The sequence below is a fragment of the Ochotona princeps genome, chromosome 9 (assembly GCF_030435755.1).
Source record: "Ochotona princeps isolate mOchPri1 chromosome 9, mOchPri1.hap1, whole genome shotgun sequence".
NCBI lineage: Eukaryota > Metazoa > Chordata > Mammalia > Lagomorpha > Ochotonidae > Ochotona > Ochotona princeps.
In genome coordinates this window covers 19,536,257-19,557,384 of record NC_080840.1, presented here as the reverse complement: position 1 = coordinate 19,557,384, position 21,128 = coordinate 19,536,257, and the positions used below count along the sequence as shown (strand labels likewise).

The 21,128-nt window shown below is 40.0% G+C and overlaps 1 protein-coding gene across 1 annotated transcript in view; it reads left to right on the top strand.

The window, feature by feature from the left end:
• SLC30A8 (solute carrier family 30 member 8) overlaps positions 1–18,605 on the top strand; it is a 35,242-nt gene extending 16,637 nt beyond the window's left edge. The window contains exons 3-8 of the mRNA XM_004580693.2: positions 1,102–1,248; positions 4,761–4,914; positions 9,002–9,152; positions 9,526–9,631; positions 16,816–16,950; positions 18,216–18,605. Of these exons, the coding sequence (XP_004580750.2) occupies positions 1,102–1,248; positions 4,761–4,914; positions 9,002–9,152; positions 9,526–9,631; positions 16,816–16,950; positions 18,216–18,361 (839 nt within the window). The 3' untranslated portion in view covers positions 18,362–18,605. The remainder of the gene's footprint in view (positions 1–1,101; positions 1,249–4,760; positions 4,915–9,001; positions 9,153–9,525; positions 9,632–16,815; positions 16,951–18,215) is intronic.
• The last annotated feature ends 2,523 nt before the right edge of the window (positions 18,606–21,128 follow it).

Sequence of the window (21,128 nt, the reverse complement as noted above, 5' to 3'; positions counted from 1 at the left end):
ATAGAGACGCTGATGATGGACGGTCTTTTGCCTTGCAGTACACAGGCCGATAAACAGCTGCGAGGAATAATCAGTCAGCAAAAGCTCTTTGCTGAGAAGATGCAGTAAAAGCAATAAGGGTTATTTTTCTCAAACAGTCAACTGTTCATGGAGTAAAGGACTAGGCTTCCCTTTCACTTCTATGTTGGAGAGAAAATGTTTCCAATGGTGATTTAGAGGAATACAGAGGAAGTGCACTAAATGGAGAAAAAGCATGGCAGGACTCACATGACTTGGGTTGTATTCTGGCACTTCATTGGATTACTGTTGCCTTTAGGATACTTATTGAAAGGGTAACTTCTCTTCTCTCTTTCCCTCACTCTTGTAAGGATCTCAACCTCAAACGGATAATATGAATTAAAGCACCAGGAAGCGGTAAAAATTATGGTGGCTTACAAGTCAAATAAAGACATTTTCATGATGTGACTCCTACTCTGCAGACAGAAGTCTAGAGCTTCAAGCAGTATTATGATGCTCACTGTATATGGTTTGCATCCCTCCAGCCATACCCTCTTGAACCCCTGGTCTTCAGCCTAATAGAAATGTTCCCCACATGTGCTCCACGGTTTCCAGCTTGGGTTCCTTCATTTTCACAGGAATGGCCTCTCTCATGAAATTTATTCTTATATATTCAAATTCTATGTACTTTCTGGGTCTCAGTTTTCTGTTAAGTTGGGAGGAAGAGGTGGATGAGGCTAATTTAAATCCTTTTCTTGGGGTCACCAGTGTGGTATATCAGGTTAAGCCATTGTCTGCAACACAGGAGTCTGCTATAAGCATTGGGTTCATTCTTAGCTGCTCCACTTCTAATGCACCTTAGAAACCAGGAGAAGATGGCTCAAGTGCTTGGGTCCTTGTGTACACATAAGACCAGGATGAAGCAGTGAAACAGTGGATGAAAAAATTCTCTTTCTCTGTAACTCTGCTTTTCAAATAAAATATTTTTAGAAACATTTCTCAACCTTTGTGAATTTGGGGATTTTTTTTTAAAATCAACAGTAACTACACGAACCTAGTTGCATTCTCAGGTGTTAACCCAGTATAATACTTCTCAAATCCTAGGTGGGTACATTGCTGGGAGCCTTGCTGTCATCACAGATGCTGCCCATCTCTTAATTGACCTAGCCAGTTTCTTGCTCAGCCTCTTCTCCCTGTGGTTGTCAACAAAACCTCCTTCCAAGCGGTTCACATTTGGATGGCACCGAGCAGGTATGGTTCACTTATGAAACTGCTGCAGAAGCAGTGCTTTGAATCATTCCCTTGTTAGAAAGGTCAAGTACAAACTAAGCCTTGTACTAAACTCCCCTGGAAGTTCATCTCTGGGGTTTAGAAGCAAATAAATGTGAATGTGGGAATGCGTGTTACCAGTATGTATTCAGAGTACAGCCAGGTTAGTGTTGCCCCTCCTCTTGTATGGCACAATAGAAACATTTGCATCTCAGCTACAGCATATGTGCCAGAGCCATGGCATTATTTATTAAATTACTCTGTGTCCTTTGAAGAGGGGAAGAGGTGAAGCTTCTACCACATTGCACAGTTAGACAGAACATTAGAGATCTGTGACAATGAGGAGGTTCTCAGGATGTTGGGAGCAGAAACTGGGCTTTACTGTTTGCATGCAGTGTTCAGCCATTCATTCGTTCATTCATAGCCTGTTCATTGAGCCAACAACAAAAATGATGAAGGAGGAAGATAGAGAAGGAAATTTTACCTTTTATCCTTTGTTGGAGCTGATTGTTTCATTGATTAAATGCTAGCTGCCGTCTAGGAAGTCACCCAGGGTAGGATAAGGGCTTAGTGTTTGGGAAATCCTTAGTTTGACTCATTTAAAATATTTGCTTACAGTTCATCAAATCCACATATGGCAGTTCCTTTTCTTCCGCACTTGAATTTTTTTTTTCAGCTGGAGGCATTTCTCAGCTTCTGTCTCATCATACCTCTTTATCCATGGGTTTAGGGTCAGACAAGCTCTGCTTGTCTCATAGGTAAGAAGCCCATCTACTTCACTTGTATAAATGCAATCTCTGTTTCTGGCTCACCAGAAATATTCAAGCCCTGTCCAATGTACAGGAGAACTGCACATATGGCAAGGACGGTCTACACGGCCAGCCTTCACTAGAATATATTGCTGGACACAATCAGGTCTTATAGAATGACAAGTGTGGACTGTGGGCTTTCAAGTTGAGAATGTAAGCAAGTTCTAATTTCATGCTGAACAATTTATCATTATAGGAATTTTGAATTACTTTTTCTTACTCTTCTGAGAGAGAGGTGAGGCAATAAAGAGGTTGTGACAATGGGATCTGGTTCTGCTTTTGCAAGTCCCTGAATGGAGCTATGCTTGCAAAACGTGTTTCTTTGGCTGACCACTCATCACTTATCTGTAGAACATTTCCCTTTCCAATTCCAGTCATCAAGGTTAGTTGGTCAATGAAGGGTAGGGTGAACGAATTTGACTTACACTTTGCCACTTCGGCTGAAGGAATTCCTGAGCACTGATATTCTGGAAGCCCAGACCTGTGTAATGGAACTCTGTGTTACAGGGGACATGTTCTGTAGTATGGCTATTGAGTACATTAAGTGTGGCAAGTGGTACTGATGAAACAGATTTTTAATCTTAGTTCAATTAAATTTCAAAAGGTTTCTAACATACTAAACAGTCCCTCTCCAGACAGGTAAATGCTACCCATCACAGCTTTGTCCACCTACCTGAGGGCTTTGCTAGCCTCACGGTTTTATACAGTTCAGGGCAGCACTTCTCCATAGTTCCATTTTTTTTTTGCTAATTACTTTTTGATTTTTAATTCCATTTTATTTCATATATAGATCTTGCACTTCGTATTTCAGCTTTATCTTCTCAGCTCTCTTGTCTCACTATACCTCTCTAAGCACAGGCCTAGCGTTAGGGATACTCATGTGTCCTAATTCGCAGCCTCATAGGCAGGACACCCACTACTTATCATATATAAAGCCAGTCTGTTTCTAGCTAACCAGAAATGCTTGGTCCTGGTCCTCTATGAGTTTTGCAAAGGCAAGTTTTAACTACTTCAAGAAAGTAGCAAAAACTGATTGCTGCTTGTTTCAGTGGTTTCTTAGGCCTGCCTCAGTAAAGTAGTTCATTCTAGGCAACTGGAATAGCAGACATTTTTTTAATCTCACAGTTCTGGGACACAGAAGTGGCAGGCAAGTTGCTTTCTTCTGAGCTCTGAGCATGAAAAACCTGTTCCTGCCTCTCCCCTGGCACCTGGTCGTTTGCCAGAAAGTCCTATTGGCCCTCGGCTTATAGGCCTCTGCTTTCGTCTTTACATGGTCCTGCCCATGTGAACACACCTGTATCAACATTGCCCCTTTAAACATATATCGCAGGCAGAGTGGATTCTGAGCTTATCTTACTCCCATATGATTTAATCTTTGTTACAGCTGTAATGACCTATTCCAGAAAAGGTCACAATCTGAGGTACTGATGTTTAGTAATTCAATAAGTGAATTTAAGTGGGATGCAGTTTAATTATAACATACATCAACCTGCTACATATCATACCCTTATTATGGCTACTGCACAGATAAGGGCAGTCAGGCCACAGATTGTTACTGTCTCAAGACACCTTGCTAGCCACCAGCCACTGGAAGGCGATTCAAGCAGGTTCACACTTGCACTTTTACACAAGCAGTTGAAATAGTGTGAGAAATGTACCACAGGTTGTTACCCAGATAAGTATAAATGGCACACAAACAATAATTACACATGTTCAATAATTAGAAGCAGCACACACACACACACACACATATATATATTTAATATACAATCCCATGGATAACTTAATTTAGCAAAAAGCTAAACATAAAAATATTTGAATGAAATATTAAGTGGCCAATGGGGATAAAGTTGGCAGGTGGTTATAACAGAAATCAGAGAGGCATACATAAATAACTGAAAAATGAAAAACAGCTACACAGTAGGTAACAAGACATTTCTCTACTTTCAAAGGAATTGAGATCTCTTGTTTGGAATTTCTTGCAAGGTTGCATGAAAGATCTTGGTGAATGATAAAGAATTTCTAAGTGAGCAAACCATAGTTCCCATAGTGGGTACATTAAGCACTAAATTATCTTCAAATGTTAATGTAAATGCCTTAATTCTGATGCTGCTTTCCTTTTTCTTGCTCTTACAAACTGGCATTAAAAGCTGAGTTCACTTCTATGCTTACAATATGTTGGGTTGGCAAATGAAACTCATTTTCAAGTGCCCTCTGAAGCCTGCCCTTTGTACTGTTTCATCCCGAAGGTGCTGGTCCTAGCAAGTCATAAATGGTTTATAGCAATATGAAGAGTTTCTTAACATACTTTCATTGTTGTGTCTCATTATTTCATCTGCAAATAAATTTCACTCATTTTAGCACCAAGTTAAAATCCTAATGGAAAACTGTAAGGGCAGGTAGCAATTAATGCATTCTGAAAATTTGCTGGAAATTTCCAAAGAATCTGGAAATAGTGAAGTCAGATGCTGGCATTTTGTGAATGTAGCCTTCAAGTGTCCCATCCTACTTTTACATCTGTCCATACCTTCACTTCACAAATCACACAGTGAGCTTGCCTGAGGCTTCTGCTTTCCTTTCTTGTAATAAGGGAGTGAGGCACAGATCTTATGGACCTCATGGGTGGAGTGGGCAACCTATGAGTTATACTGAGTGTGTGTGTGTGTCTTCTGTTTGAAAATTCAGAGATCCTTGGAGCGCTGCTGTCCATTCTGTGTATCTGGGTGGTGACTGGAGTGCTGGTGTACCTGGCTTGTCAACGCTTGCTGCATCCCGACTACCAGATCCAGGGGACTGTGATGATCATCGTTTCCACCTGTGCAGTGGTGGCCAATGTTATGTAAGTCACCCGCACACTGTCTCCATAAGGCTTATAACCTTAACCCTTTCTGGACAAAGTGTTCTTTCTTTAAATGCTAGAGACTTGACAGTGATCTCGAGAATGGTGCTACAACTGAAAATCAAGCTGATTTAAGGGATGCTTTTCATAGTGACTTAGCTATCGTTTTTGAAAGCTCCCAGTGTTATTATTAACAGTCCAGCTTAATGCTTGCAATGTGCCCTAACCAGCAATGTAAGGGGGACAGAAGTTTGGTCAGATTAAATACTCGGCCAGTCAGACAATACAGAGTCAGAATTTGAATCCACGTCTAGAGAAGCAGAGTAGAACTCCTAGCCATTCTGCTCTCTTCTGCTAGCTGACAGTTCCAGATAATGTGACTTACACTTGCTCCGTATCTGCTGGGTGAAGATTATGAGAAGCTTCTGGAAAATGGATCCAGAAAGCACCTTACAGCGTGTTTACTTCCGTTTGCCTTCACCTTTGAGTTTATGTTTTGCAGACTCCTCATAAAATGGTAAGAAAAGCTAAGTTTAAGAAAAGCTAAGTTGTGACCAGCATACAATATTTATTTTTTATATACATTAATGAAGTTCAGTGTGATATTTTGATTCATGTAAGTATTGAGTAATTTCTGTTTTAATCATTGTGACTACATGAAAATTCAAAAGTTTAAAAATTTTAAAAAGATTTGTTTTTATTGGAAAGTCAAATATGCAGAGAGGAGGGGAGATAGGAGAGGAGACAGAGAGGGAGATCTTCCGTTCATTGATTCACTCCAAGTGGCTGCAACGGCCAGAGCTGAGCTGATCTGAAGCCGGGAGCCAGGAGCCTCTTCTGGGTCTCCCACGTGGATGCATGATCCCAAAGCTTTGGACCATCCTTGACTGCTTTCCCAGGCCACAACCAGGGAGTTAGATGGGATTAGAACTGGTGCTCATATTGGATCTCGTGGTGTGCAAGGCAAGGACTTTAGCCACTAGGCTACCACATTAGGCCCAAAATTTCAAATTTCTTAAGCTGTGTTATTTAGATTCTCATTTATCTTTCATCTGATGGTGGTCCATTCTCTTTTCCAAGCAGTATAAATTGTTTTCATAGGAGGCCATTGCATGTGATTTGCCATGTTAGCTCTGCTTTTTCCAAAATCTACTTGACTGCTGCTAATGATTTTTATTTTTAGGCCAAGACTTCAATTCATTTGGGTTAATTTTCTCTTTTTCAATTGATGGGCTGATTCTAGGCAAACATTTAACACTCTAGAATCTATCCCTGCAAAAATGTCCACATTCTTATTTTCAGAATGTTTGAACATGTTAAAATTATGTGGCAAAGGGTTTTTGCATATATGATTAAAGATGTTAGGCCAGGAGGATTATCTGGGCTCATGTAATGGAAATGTCCAGCAAAGAGGAAGGCAGGAAGTCCGAGATGAAAGGACTGCACCACAGGAGCCACTCAGTGTAAGTGTTCTTGCAAAGCTGGAAAAGGAAAAAACAAAAAACATAAGAATAAGCCTCCTCCCACCCCTAGTCTTTACAGGAAGAATTTAGTCCTATAAACCCACTTTAAACTTCTGACTTCTAGAACTAAGAGAGCAAATTTGTTAAATTTTCAGCTACGAAGGCGTTGAAAGTTTGCTGCAGCAGACATCTCAAATGTGGATTAAGTGTCCTTATTTGGAAAATTCCAAGCATCTTAACATTCATAATTTTTGAGCACCAACATGATGCTATTTAAATATTCTAAAATCTGAAAAATGCAAATTTTGAAACACTTCTGGTTCCCAGCATTTAAGATGAGGAACCAACCAGTGGTTCAAAATGGTTAGGGCAGGGTTTGGCCAAAGCCAGGAGCCTAGAACCTCTCTTAGGTCTCCCCTGTGGCAGGCAAGAGACTAAGTGCTTGAGCCGTCCACATCTTCCCAAGGATATTAGCAGGGAGCTAGATGGGAAGAGAAGTGGCTGCAGGAATCAGTACTAATATAGGATGCAGCCATTATCTTAACATGTCTGGGCCCTGTCCATGTATGTAGCAGTATAACTTGATTCATAATAGAAGGTAGATTTTTACAAGAAAGCAAAGAAGGCGATGATTGGAACCCGGTGTTTCAAATAGTGGTTAGTAAGAGAGGGCATTAGGGAAGCTCTGGATTTGAAGCAAAAGCTGAGCGTAAGTTCTTTGAAGAGACTCCCTCAGGTCATTTAAAAAGCCTTTCCTTTTGATGGTTTGTCCCCTGCCTCTCAGTTTGTGAATTATTGCTCGCAAAGCCTGAGCTATTAGAAGAATGGTGCTTAATCTTCTGTTGCTAACTAGATTTCTATCTTCAACTAGTTAACTTGAAAAAATATTTCACATTGGCATTGGAATGAAAAGTGCAGGTTGATCAATGCAAATCTATTAGTGTTAGGAAACAAATACTTCAGACTACATGACCTGTCAACTGTGACTCAATAACCTCTCCACACAACGAGTACACCATGCGCTCACGGAAGAGGTATTAACTTTTCAAGAGTCATACAGAGGTTATGTTATGCTACCCAAAGGAAAAAAATACCCAGCTAAAGACCACAACACCCTGGGATTCTAATGATGGAATTTGATTTTCAAAATAGATATCTTAACATCAGATTATTTTCATACTTGGACAAGTATTTCATACTTTCTTAACTTGAAACATTTCCTCTACTATTAGCCTATTTAACCTGTAATCATTTGAATTCTGCTCAGTTGCTATGTCTCTCTAAATCACATTCTTCTGTTTGTTTCCCATAACACGAGTTCTAGGCAACCATTTTGGGATTAGAATTTTCCATTTTTGTTCTCTCTGTGTGTTTAATCTCTGCTGTCTTTATTTTACTTAAAGCTGTATTGGGAAGGGACTACATTTGTTTGCACTCACTTTTACAAACTGAACATTTCTCAGCACCTGGCCTGAATTCTTAAGTAGCTTTTCTCTTTTAAAATAAACCAAAAGAATGCATGGGAATATGATAAGAACACTAGTAGATACAGAAGAGTCTATTAAATGCCAGTCATATTGGGATGTCTAAAGAGGCTTACATGATAACTCTTACTTTATGGTGAATTCCTATACAGACACTGATAGTCTGAAAGCAGTCTATTGTATAATGCTGAAATTGGGAGGTTCACCTGGCTTCTGCTTCATGATGGTGGTCTGAGATTTGACACTTTACCTGTAAATAGACTTGGATACCTGGCACTGAACAATGAATTTTTTACCTTTCCCCTCAAAATTTTAGAAGGCACTTTAGGAAAATGTTTCTTGTTGGCAGTCAATAAAAAGGTACTTATTTTACCTTTGGTCTACTAATTCTTGAGTTTGTAGGTAAATAGTACCAAACACTTGATTTATAGCACCTGTTACTTATCACTTTGGCCTGGACAGCAGATGCTGAACTTTACAATAGCTGTGCACGCACACACATGTGTGTGTGCATGTACATTTACATATGCATTGTTGTAACACCTTAAATAAAATTCTGTCTCTAAATAAGTAGTTGTATATACATAGGCACTGTACTGGCATTTAGAGAATTATTCACATTTCAGGTTCTCGAGGAAATGAGCAAGATTAGGTAAAATAGATGAAGGAAATATCAACCTTGCTGAAATCCATTCTCCTAATTTTGTTTGAGTCATTTTCTATTGCTTTCTGTGTTTGAGACCATAGGTAATTAAGTTTCCGCTCAAGTTCAACTTCAAGCCTAGCTTAGGGCCTGACTTTTAGCAGACTCTCAATAAATGAGATTTTCCCCTCTTCATTGTAAAATGCTTGATTTTCAACTAAAAAGTGAACCTTTCCAGTTTAATGTGAAATAGAGTAGTGTTAGATAGATAAGGAAAAACCTTATCTATCCGAAGTAAGTCTTGTGTGAAAAATTTAGAACTCTGTTATATGCTTGTGCTGAAACATTAGTTCAAAGTAGTACAGTTTAAAGCATCCATAGTTCAGGGATGCATAATTTTGGTTAATGCACACTGCTGTCCTTCCTCTTCTATTACACTGCCTGGGTTTCTAAGGTTTAAGCCTGTATGTGCCAACCACATTGTTTTCTCCTTTTAGTTTAACTACGGTTTTGCACCAGAGAGGACTTGGCCACAACCACAGCGAAGAGCAAGCAACAGCCAGTGTCAGAGCAGCTTTTGTGCATGCCCTTGGAGATCTGTTTCAGAGCATCAGTGTGCTAATTAGTGCGCTTATTATTTATTTTAAGGTGAGATGTTTGCAATTACCTGTCATGGTGGTAAATTCATGAGCTTTCCTGTGACTCTAAAAAAATTCTTATATTCCATTTTACATTTTTGCAGGCACAGGGCTTCCTTCCTTTCTCCCTCCCTCATCTCCTTCTCTTTCCCCTCCCTCCTTTTTGTTATGAAATTATGAGGGTGATGTTCCCTGTAGCCTCACATCTCCATGGTCATTTGAATCTGAAAAAGATTGAGGCTTCAGCAAGAAATTGTACCTGTGGGTCAGGTGTCAGGGCAGTGGATGGGTGATAGAGAAGGAAGGAAAGAGGGAGATTTTCTTTTTTAATCAGACTTCCTGGAAGGACAGCATGAATTAACTAAAGTTTCTGTGTTTTCCAGCCAGACTACAAAATAGCTGATCCAATCTGCACATTTATCTTTTCCATCCTGGTTTTGGCCAGCACCATTACAATTTTAAAGGACTTCTCCATCTTACTCATGGAAGGTAGGAGAGATGTTATCTTTCTCCTGGATCAATATTTTCTCTCCCATGTGGTCACAAGAAGGAATGACTGCAACACATACTTACTCTAAGTTTGTGTTGTAGGGGGAAATTTAAACTCATAAGGAATTTTTGTGAAACAAGTATTTGATTTTATTCATATGGGAGTTAATCAAAAAGAGCTGGCTTCTGTTTGTACCCCTAGCAGCTGTTCAATAAAACTCCACAGTGCAAAAATCACAAATACAAACACAGAGACAAGGAGGGATATATTGTATAGTATGTAAAACATAAGTTTATTCTAAATACATTTAGGAAAACTGTGAACCTACCCTGCAAGCAGCATTATGACTGAATATTTTAGCTTAATTGGGTCTTACAATAAAACAACACTAGGGTGACCACTTAATAAGCGAAAAGCGAACCCAGCTCCATCTCTGGGCTAGATAGTGTGCTGGAAGCTAGAATTTCAGAGATGAGCAAAACAAAGAATAACTCTGTCCTCATGGGGCTAATACTTCAGTGAGAGGGAGAAGATTATTGAAATAATGACACAGAAACAGAAAAGTTGCAAGTGCTACAAGGAAGAAGTGCAGACCCCTTTTGTGGGGATTTTAACAGGTCTGCAGTATAGACTGGTGGACATTGAGTTTTCAGAGAGGGAGTGATGTTTGCTGGCATTCTCTTACTTGAGGCGGGGGAGGATCTCAGGCCAACTAATGTCCTTCTTCCCAGCAAGGATCTAGCCCTGATGAGTCTCCAAGGCTTGTGGAATGCCTAAAGACCACTGGCCCAGGCAGCTCCCCTTGCTCTTTCTCCACTCTTGTGATTTTCTTCTGTTCTGGCATAGCATGGCTGGAGAACTGTTGGTTTCTGCCCTCTCCAGATTACATCCATTTTGAAAAGTGTGGCTTACAGACATGCATTGTACAGTTGAAAATTTAACATGTAATAGACCTCATCAGTCACTGAAACTTCAATTCAGATTCTAGTTTTGTAAGTTCAGGTGGTGGGATTTTAGACAATGCCCTTCAGGCCTCTGAATTTCAGTTTGCTCAACTCTGAAGTGGCAGGACATTATCTACCCTGTAGTGTTTGGGGGAGTATTAGGTGGGAAAGCTTCTGGAGCACTCAGTAAATATGATCTCTCCCCAGGCTGTTTAGAAAATAGGATACACGGAACTCATTTGTGAAGATGACCCTGTACTGAAGTTATTTCCACACTGAGAAAATCCTGATTGTTTGTTTAAATATTTGCTTATTTGAAAGTTGTAGTTATACACACACACACACACACACACACTCACACACACACACACTCACACGATTGGAAGAGAAAGAACTCTCATTCACTGTTTCATGTCCTACATGGCAGCAAAGGCCAGGCCAAAGCTAGAAGCCAGGAGCTTCTTCCAGGTCTCCCCTGTGGGTAATAGGAACCTAGGCACTTGGGTCATCATCTGCTGCTATTCCCAGCTCAATAACAGGGAGCTGGATCAGAACTGGAGCAGCTGGGTCATGAACTGGTACCCATATGGGATGCTGGCATTGCAGGTGGTGGCTTTACTCACTAGGCTACAACACTGGCCCTAAAGTCCTGATTCTTGATCACAAGCTGTGGTTATACTGCTGGCCAGGGTTGGACACTGAGGACCTCAGAAGGATCCAATAATGTAGCCTCAGTTGGAACAAATCCATCTTTACTACCATCAAGAATGATACTTCGAATGAGAGAACTACAGACTTAAGTAATATTACCTTGTTATTCAGATTGAGTATCCCTTATCCAAATTTTTTGCGAACACATGTGCTTTGGATTTCAGAATTCTTTACATTTTGGAATATGTGCATACATGCAAGCTAAAATATCTTACGGAGGGGATCCAATTCTAAACACAAAATTCATGTTTTTATGCTTCAGTCACCTCATGCACATGGGCTGCGGATAATTTTATATCTGCATTTTAGCTGTAACAAGTCACTAATGTCACTAGAGGAGAGATGCGGGATTTTCTACTTCATTTTAAGTGGTTTCATATATTCAAGCATCATGGAAGTTAGCACTAGGGCCTTCAACCCATATTAAGGCATATTAGACATAAAATACAGGATTGCATTTACTCTGCCATTTATCATTGTTCTAGTGCTCATTTACAGTGAAGAAAGTGGGCATTATGGGAGACTTGCTAAAACCCTTGTTAGAGTAAGCCAACTGTTCTCAAACTAGTGGCATCAAAATCACATGGAAGGCTTATATAAAGACAGATGGCTGAATCTGCTCCCACAGTTCTTGAGTCAGCAGGTCTTGCAGGAAGAAGGATGGGGGAATAGCTTCTCATTAGAGATCAAGTTTTGTTGCTGATCCTGGGACCCCACTAGATAAAGGATTCCTATATGATATGCTAGGGATTTGCATCATACCAAATACATAGATAATTGAAAATACCCAGACATCCCTTCAGTGCTTCCTTTTGCCTTAAACATGTCAGAGTACACATTCACAGAGCCTGGTCAGTCACCTTTAGTGACAATTAGTGGTTTTCCAGTCATCACTGCTGAGGGTGCATGGAAGGCTTTTGCTTTTGGTGAGTGCCATGATTAATGCTGGTAACAATGGAAAGATTAACAGATGTCACTGGGTTGGAATGTGAGACTGCTTGGTTTGTGAAGTCATTTGCATCTTTTTTCTGCCCTGTGTGCCCAGTACGGGGCTACGGCTGCTATTGCCAACATCAAAGTTATTTAATTCAAAGACAGGTAAAAGACAAGTTGGTGTACAATGAAATGCCGGTATTCTAATTTTTCTGTCTTCATGTGCCTGTCCCATGGTGATTAGGATTCTTAATTTAAGGGAAAGTGCAGAGATTGAGCTATCTTACATAATTATTAAAACCGACAGGTAACTTCTGGGAAATCGTTTTCAAATTAGTTTCTCAAATTAGGCCGTTATAAAATAATATTTGTACTTGGCAATACAGTGAAATGTTAAAGTATAAAGTGAGAAAAAGTCTCCATGTATTTTTTATCTTTGAATTTACCATGCCATTTGATATCCTCCCCAAAACATACATTTACATGCATGTGATTATGTATATGTATACATGCTATATATTGTGCACTTATGTGTCCTTTTCTTAAGGCATTACATGTAGTTATTTTTGCATTTCCTCTTGAAAATAATTTATATTATTGTCTACATAGATATCCCTCATTCGTTCTCAGTTGCGGTCACTCCATCATATGCATATATTTGCTTATAGTGCAAGGACACTACAAAGAATGTTATAATTACTGCTCTTATACATATATTTTAAAACACTTGTATGCTCATGAAATTATTCCAGTAAGTCATATAGCTTTGCCATTTTTTGGACTGTATTGTTTATTTTTATTTGAATTGCGTATTTTACAGAGAGAAAAAGGGAGATATAAAGAGAAGTCTTCTATCTGCTGGTCCACTTCTCAAATGGCTGCAGTGACCAGAGCTGAGCCTATCTGAAGCCAGGAGACAGGAACTTCTTCTGGGTCTCCCAAATAGGTGCAGGACTTGAACTATCCTCTGTTGCTTTTCCAGATCATAAGCTGGGAGGTGGAGTAGTCAGGACAGGAACTGTTACCCATATGGGACGCCAGAGATGCAGTCTTAGCCTGTAACACCACCATGCCAGTTCCAGAGCTTTGCCATTTCTGCCTACAATAATTTTTCCCTTTTCTGACACCCTTCTCATCACTGGGTATATAAATTGATGATTGTTTTCTAATATGATAAATGAAATTTTATATATTGTTAATTTCATATGTGATTCTTTAATTGGAAGAAGCATTGAGCATTTCTTAATTACTAGCCTCAGAAGTTGTCTTTTCCTAAATACTAATCTAGGTACTTTTGTGGATGTTTTTAATATTTCTACAGACTTCTCAGTAATAGATATTACTGGGACATGATATTGCATTAAGATAAGCAGAGGGGCGATATTACATTTTACAGGAAGTAGTTTACCATGCACTTGTGTTCTCTATGTGAGCAAGCAAATGAAGGAGACAAGAGGAAAGGGGAGGTGGGATCATGACTTCAAGAGTCCTGGGGAATGACAGAGTTGACACACATCAAGCCTAACAGAAAATTTTTAAATATATCTTTGAGAACCAGAAAGAGAGGGAAAGAGTGAGCACACATCCACTGATTCACTCCTCTATGCAAGCTGGCTGAGACTGGACCACAGCTAAGCCAAGAGCTGGGAACATAATCTAGATCTCCTACAGGAATGGAGGAACACAATTACTTGTGTCATCATCCCTACGTTCCGGAGTCTTCACTGACAGGAAACTAGAGACAAGAACTGGAGTCAATACTGAGTGTAGATGGTTCAGAGTGGGTATTAACTATATCAATCACTAGGCAAAAAGATCTAGTAGTTGGCTTTTTTGATGACTATTCCATGACAATATATAACATGACAATATATTGCATGACACTTGACAACACTTGGAGTGTTACTTCTCTGTGTGAACTTAGAAGTATTGCTTAATTCTCTCTGACCCCCAAATTTCTCTCATTAATGGTAATTTTGATAACTATCTGGTAAGGTCCTTAGGATCATTAATGAGACTTTATTAAAAGAGTGGTTATGGGGCTGGTGTTGTGATAAAGGTCAGGACATCACCTATGATGCTGGCATTCCATGAGACCTGGTTCAAGATCTGGCTGCTCCACTTCTGATGCAGCTCTAAAATGCCTGTGAAATTCACAAAATATCTTCCGCCCACATTGTATACCTGTTGGGGTACCTGGATTCTGGCTTGGCCTGACCCAGATCCAGCTGTTGTTGTCATTTAGGGGAATGAGTCAGCAGGTGGAATAGCATTCTCTCTCTAACTCTTAAGCTCTGCTTTTGAAATTAATAAATCTTACAAAAAATAAAGCACTAAACATATGCCTTAAATGCAATAGGTTGTCAGTAATGGTTATTGCAATATACTAATGTCACACATAACCTCATACACAGAAGGTTAATCTGAGAAAAAGAAAAAGAAACATTCTCGGATCTTCTCTAGTACCCAGAACCTTTCACTTACCACAGAGACAAAGAAAATATTGATGATCTGTTTGGTGTTGTCATCAATCAATATGAGATGGGGTTTAGCCAGCCTCATACCATAGAGAATCAGTAGAAGTTGCCCCAGAAATGACATCTCATTTGAGCAAACCACTTAAATCCTGAAAATGAATGCTTGCTCATTTTATCACTTGGATATGTTTAAGCTCCCTGCACCAGCTTCTCATTATAATCATCTGAGAAGTAGCTATGAAACAGTTACACACAATAGAGCATTATTCAGTCATCAAAAAGGATGTCATCGTATCAGTTGTAACAATATGGATGCAATGCAGGACATTATGTTGAGTAAAATGAACTAGGAACAGATGGAAAAATGCTGTCTATTTCCACTGATACAGGAGCTAAAAGCAATTTATCTGAAAGCAGTAAATAATATCCTGATGACTGGAGGCTGGAAAGAGTAGCGGTGGGGAGGCTACAGAGAGGCTGCACAATGAACACCAAAATGCATGCCACAGGACAAATATGTTCTAGTGTACAATAGCACAGTAGCATGGCTACAGTTCAAGATAATTCACAATATAGCTCAAAATAATAACAGGAGTTCAAAGGTTTCTCATGCAAAGAAATGACAATTGTCAACATTATGACATTGGATGTCATAAACACAATCATACAATTATGAAGTGTCGGTCTCAGAAAATCACAAGTGAAAACAAATGAACAAGCACTTCATATTTAGGCCTCCCTCCACCTTCATGCCCAGGGATTCTGATTTAATTGTCCAGTGCTGACCATGAAGTCAGGCTCAAGACGCGCTGCAAGGCAGAACATCCTGGTGGCTCATAAAGGTTAGTATAAGGACTCTCATTTTTGGCTGTATGTTAGAATTACCCATGCTGGGTCTGATCTCCAGAGAGTCTGATTGAAATGATGTTGTGGGCGGGGGTAACCTAGTCCTCAGGACTTCTTAAAAATACTGATAATATTATTGTGCATCCAAGGTCGAAAACTCCACCAAAAGTCTGGGATCTCTGTTAGGAAGTGTCAAGTGGGGCTGCAGTGTATTTATTATTAATAAATGGCTGGGAGTTTGTGTTCTAGTAGAGGCTAAAGAGTTAGACATGAACTTTACAGATCTTCTTGCTGAAAGGAATTTGTATTTCAACCAAAAGGTATAGCACTGTTATGCTGGTTGAGTTGATTTTAATTCTTGTGTTGAACAAATGTCTGCTTTACTGTTCCAACTAACAACAGCTCTGTTCATCTCTCTGGAGCAAGCCAGAGCAAATGTCATGCAGTTTCATGTGCTGTCATCATCCATGTGACAATCTTTGCAACACTTGAGAAGAGTGATCACAATTCCCTTAACCTTCTGCTTTCCAAGCTAGAGATACCCAGTTTCCTTGACATTAAAAAAATAGCTGATTGCCTGCCAGGCTTTCCCCTTCCAGTGCACCTTTACAGTGTCTCTAGGAGCAAGAACAGCAGTTACATTCTGTGACCCAGACATTGAATGCTAATGTAGCTAAAATAATGGGAAATTTATAAGCCGAGTAATAAGATGGCATTACAATGCTGGAATCCTTTATTCACACAGCTCATTAAGTGACCCATAGGATAACTGACATTTGTAAAGCTCTGTAGTTAATGAGGAGCAGAGATTCTCTAGTTTGCTCCTCAGAGAACTCTGATCTGCACAGTGTTCTTATCACCTTGTTTTACTCAAATGTGTTCAGGATCAGGGAATGTTCTATCAAATGGGTAATTTCAGGATAGCCTTAGTAAGAATGCTACTTCAGTATAATTTGATATTAAATTATATTACTTCATTTTGCTTTTCAGTTTGCACACAAACAGAATTAGGAAAAGCACAATTAATAATGCAGCATGATATCTAAGGATGATTACTTGTTGGCTATTGCATGTTAAATTCTGCAAAATACTGTCTGTGAAATTTGATAGTTTGAACTTTGAAATTGGTGATTTTGGTTTGTAAACACTTGAAGTAAACCAGCAAAGAAGAGGGCAAATTGGTGTCATAGTGAGACCTTTACAGCCCACTCAACCATCTCAGAGAGCTGTGTTTAGTGAAATAACTGTTTTCCCACTCTTCCCTTGTGTTAGGTGTACCAAAGGGCCTGGATTACGTTGGAGTCAAAGAACTCATCATGGCAGTTGATGGGGTTGTGTCTGTACACAGCCTGCATGTCTGGTCTCTAACAATGAACCAAGTGATTCTCTCAGCTCATGTTGCCACAGGTCAGTGATTTTTGTTAATACTCTAGACAAAATGTAATTGCTGTCCTGTGCAGTAACTTCCTCATTTTTTTTTTTTATAACTGCCCTTAGTGTCTATTGCCTAGCAAACAGCTGTAGAATGTTTTGTAGTGCTGAGGGTCTTTGAAAACCAACCCTATTGGTGTTGTCATAACAACGATTCTAATGACAACCTTGTGGCTGACTGCAGCGTGGAGGGAAGAGACAGAACAAAGGACTACAATGTCTCCCCAAGCTCAAGACCTAGGATTCTGGAAATTTGACTTCCTCTGTTTTATTTGATGATCAAGTAATAAAATTCAGCAATAAATTTTAGCTGAGTATTTCCTGTGTGTTCGATGCTTTGACAGGCTCCATGCTTAAAGTTAGGTTCCATGGTGGATGATTAGAAATTCTGTAGCCATGCGAGGAAGTCTTTGCATGTTGGTTTTCTACTGGAAACTGCTTTTCAAGTAGATGATTTTTTTCCTAACAAATGCTGGGGTTGGGAGTATAGGCAGTGGCAAGTCTTTTGTTGCACTGGAAAGAGCTCTGGTCAAGAGTATATTAGGTTGCTACAGAGTAACTTAAGACAGTTCTTACAAGCAGGGGATAGGAACAGCAGCAGGAGTCATTTCTGGTCTGGGCCTTTTAGACATACTCTTCTCCAAGGACTTGGATCTGGCTTCAGTGACTTTATAGCATTTGTAGCATCAATATTTCACAATAAAGGGAAGAATACAGTAAACACTGAGGTTACTTTGGAGGGGAACTTACAGCCTCTTGATACAGCTTGGGGCAAGAAAAAAAGATGGTAGTGAGGAACACTGCTCCAAGAAAGGTCCGAAGAGAGCCTGAAATCCTTCTGGCTCCTGCCACTGGTCTGGATATAGATTCAAACTGAATAGAAGATGCCCATGTAGAGACATCTAGGGGCTGACAAACCTGGCTATGTAAGGAACAATGGTCCAACTTGGCTCTTTGCAGGGCTTGTCTTCTCTCCCACATTCATCTTTCTGATGTGCCGGACTCCATGGTCAACTGTGGGCAGGATGTTTCTCCCAGTGGTTGAAGGGGTACTTTGTTAGCTCAGAATTTCTCCCTGCTGTGTTTGTGAGAATGTGGTTGCTGATCAGTGTGGATGTGGCTTCCTCTCAGTGCTGTGCCCAGGCCGCACCCCACCATGTCAGAAGCAGAGCATTTGAAGCTGGAGGCCTAGTAGTGTGTGTGCAAGCAGTGCTAATCTCACTGTGGTTCTTTCTCAACAGCAGCCAACTGGGACGACCAGGTTGTTCGGAGAGAGATTGCTAAAGCGCTCAGCCAAAGCTTTTCTGTGCACTCCCTTACCATTCAGATGGAATCTCCAGCCGACCAGGACCCTGACTGCCTTTTCTGTGAAGCCCCCCAGGACTAGCTCTGTCACCCTGTCAGCATCCCTCATTAGCGAGGTGGTCTACATGCAGCAATGCAATGACATAAGAAGAATCCAAAGGAAGAAATCTGAGGCAGTATGACACTTTGCAAGGTGCATATTTTGTTCTTTATTTAGCACTATTCATTTTGAATGAAGAAGCATTCAGAGCCAGTTAATTGGATTATATGCTCATCAGTAGCTGTATTTAATTAGAGGAATGTGTGAATAGATTTGTAACTGGGGATGAAAGAACAGCTGTTTGTAACCATAGGCAACAAAAAGTTCACTTGCCTTGAATAATACATCCAGTAAAGGTGTGGTAAAATTTGAACTCCGGAAAGTCTTATCTGAATCAGTGTCAGTGCCAAAAAATGTTTATGGAAAATGTGTTATCTCTTACTATATGTTCATGAACTTTTGGAAATTTCCACAAAGATACATGTTCCAGAGGAATTTTGTGAAGTGAAAACTGAAATAGCAGCAAGTTGGAGAAAAAAAGAGCTTGACTTTCTCAGCATTTGTAGTATAAGCAGTAGCAACACCTATTAGGTCCTATCAACATCACTATGAACTAAGTGGGGGAGAAATTTTTCTTAGTCTTACCTACAATTTAGGTTGCAATATATCTAAAATTGCAGAACTGTATTTTACTTTTCTGGATAAAAGTTTTGGACAAAAGTTACAAAATTGCTGTATAAGTGTTTTAATATCATCAGTCGAATAAAAGAAAATAAGGATGCAAAGGAATAGAATCAATATCTCAGGTCTCACAGAAAATCATTTAGTGAAAATTTCAGGTAAGAACTCAAGTTTTAAATAATATGTATGAAGCACCAACTTTTATCCAGTCACTACAATGGGCTATTTAGAAATGTTGGCTCATTTTTAAGATTGGGAAAAGTTGCAACTAATGCCATTATTGTCTGGACAAGAATGTAAGAGTTGAAGAGGATTAAGAATGTAACCAATGTTACTTATTTTTTCATTAAAAGACAACGTTTGATATCAAGTTTGGGCTGAGCATGTGTGAAACAAGCCAGCATAGCTTCTGCTATCACAGAGCTCTGTCCTTGTTCTTGGAAAAAAATGTTTTGCATGTACTACAAATAGTGGAAGACCATGGGAAAGAAGAGAATCTGGTTTAGATTGGAGGAGTTAATAGAATAACTGTGAGTTGAAATATGAACAAGTGGATGCTAGCCAAGTTAATGGTAAGAGAAAGCATATTTTAGAAGAGGGGCTGCCGGGATCTCATATGGGCGCCGGTTCTAATCCTGGAAGCTCCACTTCCCATCCAGCTCCCTGCTTGTGGCCTGGGAAAGCAGTGGAGGACGGCCCAATGCATTGGGACACTGCACCCGCGTGGGAGACCCGGGAGAGGTTCCAGGTTCCCGGCTTTGGATTGGCGAGCACCGGCCCGTTGCGGCTCACTTGGGGAGTGAATCATCAGATGGAAGATCTTCCTCTCTGTCTCTCCTCCTCTGTGTATATCTGGTTGTAATAAAATGAATAAATCTTAAAAAAAAAAAAAGAAGAGGGGCTGGAGTTGTGGTGTAGAGAGTTAAGCTACAGCCTACAATGGTAACATCCCATTTGGGTACTCATTACAGTCCTAAATGCTCTACTTCTAATTCATCTTCCTGCTAATGTACCTGGGAAAGAGGCAGATGATGGCCTATGTGTTTGGGTCTCTACCACCCATATGGGAGACCTGGATGGAGTTGCAGGCTACTGGTTTTGGTCTGATCCAACCCTGGCCATTGCAGACATTTGAAGAGTGAAACAGTGGATCCATCACTCATAACTTTGGGTCTCAGGTAAATACATCTTCTAAAGAAATGAATACAAAGCAAGAACATGACTTTATGCCCTGAAGAAGAACCTTGCCATGTTTAAGAAAAATACCTCAGGGTGGCCAGTGCAGTAATGTTACAGGTTAATCCTAAACTTGCTAGCACTGGAATCCTGTATGGGCACTGGTTTGTGTCCTGAGTACTCCATTCCCTAATCCAATTCTCTGCTTATGTCTGGAAAAGCAGAAGAAGATTGTCCAAGCCCTTGGGCCCCTGTGCCCACATGGGAGACATGGAAGAAGCACCTGACTCCCAGTTGGTTCAGACCAGTTCAGCTGTGGCTGTTGCAGCCATTTGGGAAGTAAATCAGCAGATGGAAGACCTTCTTCCCCCGCCACCTTTCCTTCTTTCTATGACTCTTATTTCCAAGTAAAATAAATAAATCTTCAAAAAAAATCAGGAGAGGCTTTTGTGGATTAAGACTACTAAGTAAGGGGGTGAGCAAAAAGATATAAAACAGGACATAAAAGCAAGGCAAAGTCAGAAAATGGTTGAGAGCAAGCTCCGTTTTATCTAAAGGCCAATTTGCTCATTCGAAGTTCTGTTTCATTTCACCAGGTAATCTATGTTGACAATGGCTTATTCTTTCAGAAGTGCAAACAAAAGATGACTGTGCATTGTTCAAAAGACAGGGATGAATGAGTCATTGGGTTTAAAAATCAAAGAACTGACAGTGCTTCCTAGATGTGTTCTGTGCATTACTGAACAGGTAGCACTGGACTTGACCCTGTCTACAAGTCTGGCTAAGGAAAGAGAATCAGAACCAACTCAAATGGATAGGGGCTGTTCTGCCAACATCCTTAATCTGCAGAGAATGAGTTAAACAATGGACAAAATGGATGCGAAAGAGGGGAAAGTAGAGCACATGGGTAAAATATGGTAGAAGAATGAACATGAGAGGGACTTAGAAATTA